The sequence below is a fragment of the Toxotes jaculatrix genome, chromosome 10, assembly GCF_017976425.1.
Source record: "Toxotes jaculatrix isolate fToxJac2 chromosome 10, fToxJac2.pri, whole genome shotgun sequence".
Classification (NCBI taxonomy): domain Eukaryota; kingdom Metazoa; phylum Chordata; class Actinopteri; family Toxotidae; genus Toxotes; species Toxotes jaculatrix.
Genome location: NC_054403.1, coordinates 17,065,990 through 17,072,803, shown reverse-complemented (window position 1 = coordinate 17,072,803; position 6,814 = coordinate 17,065,990). Strand labels below are relative to the sequence as shown.

The window sequence follows — 6,814 nt, the reverse complement described above, 5'->3', positions numbered from 1 at the left end:
TATTGTTCCATCCCTGCCATAAAGTTTCAGAGACGAATACAACCTAGAGTTTACTGAATACCATCAGATGCCGGGGCACATTAAAGCTGCTCTGGTGCCTTGTTGTAGCCCAACAACTTAACTAACATTATCATAGTTCATTTGTCACTCGTCTGTATAAAATGTAGGTTATACCAAACCTTTTAAATTAAAGCAAAAATTCAACCATGACATTTCATGCTTTTTTTTTTTTAATTAAAATAAGTTTTAGTTTATTACAAAAGTTTCACTAAGTAGCTATATCCTAAAAAACATTATTTACAATTAAATTCACTACAGTAAACCTGCACAGGTTAATTTGCCAGCAAATAAACCTATATTTCTAACTCAAAAACACAACACAATTAACTGTTATTGTTATTCCACGAACACCACTGCCCTTTCTCCCAATATATTCCCACATATGTTCCTGAAACAGGAGTGTAAATAACTGTGCAATTCAATAATGAATCACAGCACCACCTCAGAACAATTTGGCTTTTGTTCGTGATCACGCCCCAGTGCCCGCTGTCTCATGGGGCCGTAACAGGGATGGATTGCTTCACTAATCTGGATTACAGAGTTCCTTCTGTGCTGTAAGAAGGGTTCCCAAGTCCATCAGTGGAGTCTCTCTTTCCCTTCTGACACATTTTATGCTTCCATAGGATCACAGCTATTATGGTGACAAGTAGAAGGAGGGCGACTCCTCCACATATGACCCAGGCCAAAACGTGATGGTCAGAGGATTCCGGATGGTCATACCGCTTACAGGAGTACTCTGAGGGGATGCTGTGTCCTGCATTGTTTACTGCCTCCACACACACCTTGGTCCCAACTTTCAAAGATCCCACCAAACCTTGTCGCATGGCATACCCAAACTCCAAGGTATCACCATCACTTCCCTCAACCACCACTCTGTACCTTAACACCGCAGAAGGTGGAGCACACCACTGCACCTCTACCTTCCCCCTGTTATCCCCCTCACTGATTGGCCGCAGTGCTTGGATGTGTGGTGCGTGAGGAGGCTCATCAGGCCCACTGAGCCCAGGACAGAGGCACCCAGTCTGTGCTGCAAGATGGTCGCAGGGCTCCTGATTCTCCAAGCAGGGGTTGTACTGGCAAGGCTTGGGTTCCTGGTGGACAGCGGGAATCTCCACAGAGGTCAGCACTTTAGGAGGAGAACTGTAGTTGTCAAGGTCTTCATCGATATAGTCATCATCTGAGCCCAAGCCTGTGATGAATCTGATTCGTGGACGAGTGATGGGAGGGGAAGTAGAGGCAGCATGAGTGAAAAGGGAGTGGAGAAGTGGTGAGGCAATCAGAAAAAGAAGAAGTACACCCAGGTCCTTGCACAGTGACGTCATCTCTGTGGACAGAAATGACAAATGATGAATGTGACTTCCAAAAATATTGGCCATTTCAAAAATAATACAGCAATAAATAAATCAGTAACACCGTTAACAGCATGTCTATCCATTCAGTCTGAGAGAAAATACAGAAATACATTTCATCGATTGTTTCTCAGTTGACCTTGTAGCCTATACAAACCAAGGTCAGTTATACACAGGAATTAAAAAAAAGTGGAATAAAGAAACTGAAATCAAAAAGCTGAAGCTTTTGTAGTAATAGTCACTGTGTCGAAACACACAAACCAAAATACAAAACTTAGTTACAAGACACAGATAAGCATGGTAACGAGGATTACGGTGCTACTAAAGATAAGAAATAGGACACATGAGATTTTAGTTTTTTTTTCGCCTTTTGTTATTTTGATATGTCACAGAAGAGTTAGAAAGAAAAAAGAAGATTCCTAAAAGTCATTTGGCCTGATTCAAGCCACTAGGATGCAATTTCACCATAGTTTACAGCAAGGAAATGTCTTTGTGTTTAAAAGTTCAGCTTTCCATCCTGTAAACAGCTTTAGATAAATAAATGCTGAGTGCTGGAAGAAAAAAAAAAACAACTGTTGAGGTGACTCCATCAGCACTCACATTTTCTCTTAGCAGTGAGCCAGCTGAGTTCTGTGGGAACCCAAAGCTGAATCAAAAAAGATGCGCTCTGGTTAATTTTAAAATAATTCTAACAAATCAGAAGAACTTTTCTCATGCCCTGAAATGCTGACACAGATGACTACATTTCTAAGAATAAACCTGAACAAACATTCCCGTGGTTTGCATCTGGTCAATACCCACATCACCGTAGTAATAAAGTGAATGAAAACTGAAGTTAAATGTTCAGAATGGTTTACTGTACCTGTTTGATGCTGAAGGATATTTCAGGTCTTTCTCCCTTGTTCCCAGTCTCTCTGCTCTCACCGTGTGCTCACTCACTCCTCAGTTCTCACCGTCTTGTTTCCCTCAGACTCCCTCCTCCTCACTCCTCAACACCCCCTCATTTTCTCCACTCAGTGCCTCTCCCTCCCCCTTGCTACTTTTTCATACTCTGTCTTTTTTCACTTCTTGCCTTCTTCTCTTTCTCGACAGGGCTTCCAACCAGCCGTCGTTGCGCTTTTATTTTTCTTTGTGTGGAATTTTTGTGAGAATGTGTGTCTGCAAGGGGGAAGGGGGTTCACCATGTGCATCTGTGTGCTTCTCAGCATATTAATTTGCTGAGCAGCAGCAGGAGGCAGGCATGTACTTGTTGCAGTATGTGTTTGTGTAATCCGTAGGTGTAGCTGTCTGTTTTTGATAACCTTTTTAAAAGCTAAACTTCCAGCATGCTCTGCAGGTGTTCTTGTGGAATGAACAGGACATAAGGTCACTTCATTGTGTGTTTATGTGTCCCTTTGAAAGTGGGGGGCCAAGAATGCATGTATGTGTATTTATTATAGACCCCCTCCACTTCTTGTAGCCACCACTGTGACGAGCTGGAGGGGAACGATAAAGGCTTTCTCTTTTCTCGTCCTTTTATGGGGTAAAGCTGGCAAAGAGGGCGAGTTCTTTCTTATTCCAAGTGCCTGCATTGAACAGATGAGAGACAAACTACCAGGGCAGGAGCCTCCTTGTTTTCCAGCTTCAAACCCCGAGAGATTACACTAACAAAATCCCAGAGAGTTCTGCTTTTTCTCACCAAGTGGTAAAGAGCAAAACCAACAACATAAAGCAAAGTGAGGTTGTGAGAAGTTGCACTTGCAAATGTAAATCAACTTATGTTCATATAAAGGCAAAATGATTTAATACTAGGTCAGAAGATTAGGGCTGAGTGCAAATAAGCAATAAATTATTGAGAGATGAATAAACACTGAAGACAGACCTAAATGTACAGTCACTTAAACTGTATAGCAGGAAATAGAGTGCAAATTTATGTGCTGATTTTACCCAAAGTTATATGTACTTACAGACTAAATGTTCAGATTTGTGTACGTTGTGTGTACAGTTGCGTACATGCATAAATATACTGTACAAATATACAGATTAAGACCGAATGTGAAAGAATCCGATATGAGGAAAAAGTGTGTCACACACAAAAACTCAGCTCTAGACCCACACGACTTCAGTGGATAGCTGAGGGGTAGCCTGCTTAGCTTTTGATGACATCTGTAATATATCTCCTGCTTGATGATCGCATATACAAAACACACTGTTTGCTCATCACGAAGTTGCCAAAATGTCAAAATAAAATAAACAACATCGATTGGGTCTAGGGGCTAAATTTTGGTTTCTAGTGAGGCAGTTTCACAATTTGGATTCTTCTCATGTCTAAATCTGTAACATATGTTCCTGCTTGAAGGGAGCATGATCAAGTTATATGTGAAGAAGTGACAAATAACATTTGTAAAATTGTTGTTCATTGACTCTGAGGAAGAGGCTGAGAAACGTCAGTCATAACGTCAGTCATAACGTCAGTCATAACGTAGAACCTCTTGGCTCTTACTTTCATACATGCTGAGGGCATGTTACATCAAGAAGATCTTTTCTCTTATGCTCTCCCATGCTGCTGGGAGGCTGCTTTGAGCCAGACAACAAAAAGATGAACTGAATGGAAAAGTACAATTATTCTTCCTGCCGCAGATCCCACTTTTTAACTGAACTGAATTTTACACAGACATTCATGGTCCCCAGAGGATAAAGCCTGCTGACTTTTCCTCTAGCGCCAACATGAGGTTGACATTTGTGGACTTTTCACCTTGCGCTGTCAGGCTGGATAACATTGTCATCTTGGGTATGTTAGCATGCTGATGGTAGCATTTCGCTGAAAGCAAGGTTGTAGATAGCCTCACAGAAAATGACTTGTATATGCTGGGCTGGTAGTCAATGAAAAGGCTGATAATAGGCGATTTGAAGTCTGGTTGTATGGTTGTCAAAAGTTAAACCTCTGATATATGTATCAAGTATATGTATCAGACCCATTTATTTATTATAAATTACAATCCAGCACACCTCAGCGGAAAATTCATAAAGGTATATTTTCTATAGCTAAGGATGTAGATGGCTGGCAAAGACAAGGGCTCCTCTTCAAGTCTACCTGCATCTCTAGAGTTTTTTTTTCTTTTCAGCTTTAAGCTTCCAGTTGTTTTGGCTGCATGAGACAACCATCTCTTCAACCCTGTCTGGCCCCATGTCCACAACGTCAGAAGCTGATAAGTTTCAACAACCTGGCTGTAACTGGTTGGAGGTTGCTGTGACTTGTCACAAAGTTAAGTGATTCATTTCCACATTCATTCCTGAATAAGATAATCCGTGTCTAGGAACTTAATTCATCACAAAGGTTTTCACATATTTCTAGCACAGTAGTAATTATTTGGTACTTTCAAACTGTAGCGAGTACACAATATTGTTATACTCTTGGGTTTATGACACTAATAAATTGTGAGTGTTGACATTAATCTCACCCTGCGTTTTTTATGAATGGAACAAAATTTCAAATACATAGAAATACAGACAGAGAAACATGACAACAGTGATTTGTGCGGGCAGGGTACTATGAATGTGTCACAGTTTCTGTAACTGAGTGGGTGATCACAGAATTGGCCTGTAATCAATGCAACTATTAATACTGTATGAATGTGATTCTTGTTTGTGGGAAAGATTGCATCAGAATACGAGAGAACTCCTCTCGTTCAAATATGGGAAGAGGACAAGACAGAGGCAAAGACATAAAAAAGTGTGTGAGATCCAACTTCTGTATTTTTCAAATAAATTTGGTTTCTTGTCTCATGAACTTTGGCTCTGAGGATCTTGTCCATATCACATAACACAAAGTAAAACTAAAGGATTCTGGGCATTTTGAATGGCATATGACATGCTGTAAACTACTTGAAACAACTACTGTATAGACAGTTTAGTGTCAGTGACTAATGGGAAGCTGTTTGTTGGTAACACTCATGCTCATGGCTAGGTGGATCATTGCAGGATGATGTCTAAACTCACCTCTCAAAGGAAACCAAGCGCAGCACAGGAACCAGACACGTAACTGCCTACAGATTGTACCCTTGATAGCGTTCACAGTTTTGTCTTTGATTTTCAAACATGCCCTTGCGCACCAACAAGTAAAGCTGTCAACAGTGTTGCTGTTAAAAGTGGGCAGCATCGCTAAGGAGACAGAAATCATGATATATGAGCCAGTTTGTAAATGCCAGAAAGTTTGCACAAACTGTGGTTCCAAGGTCCCAGAGAAATAGAGGAAGCCACAGAGTGAGTCAGAGCCAGTGCAGATTCCCTCTCCCACCATCACAGCATGTTGCAGCATGCTGCTGGACGGGAAACAGGCAACCTGCACGTCTCACCTACACCATCTTTTGATTGTAGTTTATGGCGCAGTTTCACCAGTGGATTGTAAATTCTTACAGAAATGGAAAAGTTTGATTCCTTAACTATCTTTGAAGCTGGGAATTTGCCTCCATTCGTTTAGAAAGTTAAAATGAAAAGCCCCTACATTCATATTCACTCAAGAATACAGGCTTCATTTCTCAGCGACCTTATCAGACTCAGACAAGTGTGGGCCTCTCTAAGACTCTCATTCCCTCTGCTACCCACACCTCTCTGAGGATTTAAAGTATTCCAGTTTAAACAGGAAGCACTACCATTGGCTGTATCCCCATCACTTTTGACCCCCACTTCATTCAAAAGGAATCCTTTTGTAATCGTGAAACCAGACTCTGTGAAACTGTGTGAACTATTTTTGGAGCCTGAATGGGCCATATAGTCTTGAAGGTCCTCAAGGGGCTAATTGGAAACAGCCGTGTGATGATAAAGCAGCTCCATGTGATGATGAGGTCTCACATTCCTCCACTACAAGTAATTACAAGTATTACAAGTAATGTAATACTGGAATAGGAGGCTGGTAGTCGGAGAAAATATCCTACAACAGGTGGAATTCAGTTTAAATCCACCCTGCTGAAGTGAATCTCCACAGATGGTAATATTAACCTTTGTCAGGGAAGGGAAAATGCTAATGGTTCCTCATTTATGTTTCCTATTAATGTCACAAAACAACACAGCAAAGATTTCTTTTGACTGGACCAAGTATTGATCCTATGGCAACAAATACAGACATCACATGTTGAGATGTCTCAAATGTTTTCTGATGAGCAACACAATGTGTCACATTTCAAATAGATTGCACAACGACAAGTACACAAGGTTTGAGTGGAAAGTTACAATGCTGGCTATACTCACCTTTATGAGGGAACACTGACTGATCATCAACAGCATTCGTCTGGACTTCAATGTCCAGAAAGTCACATAAACAACTTCTGTTACAAGCAGCAAAAATCAAAAGGGTTAAAGCCTATTAAACTCTATTCAATGCGGCAGAAGGCTAAGGCCTCCTGTCACGCATGCTTTTCATGGCTATT

At 41.0% G+C, this 6,814-nt stretch overlaps 1 protein-coding gene across 1 annotated transcript; it reads right to left on the bottom strand.

Annotated features, from left to right (window-relative positions):
• Positions 1 to 220: 220 nt before the first annotated feature.
• Positions 221 to 2,428, bottom strand: LOC121188782 (leucine-rich repeat neuronal protein 4). The gene is made up of 2 exons (XM_041048674.1): positions 2,272 to 2,428; positions 221 to 1,384 (listed from the first exon to the last, which is right to left on the bottom strand). The coding sequence occupies exon 2, from the start codon at positions 1,380 to 1,382 to the stop codon at positions 594 to 596; it is 789 nt and encodes a 262-aa protein (XP_040904608.1). The 5' UTR covers positions 1,383 to 1,384; positions 2,272 to 2,428; the 3' UTR covers positions 221 to 593.
• Positions 2,429 to 6,814: the final 4,386 nt, after the last annotated feature.

Excerpts from the sequence above, each read along its gene's own strand:
- LOC121188782 (XM_041048674.1), bottom strand. The coding sequence starts at position 1,382 with ATGACGTCACTGTGCAAGGACCTGGGTGTACTTCTTCTTTTTCTGATT.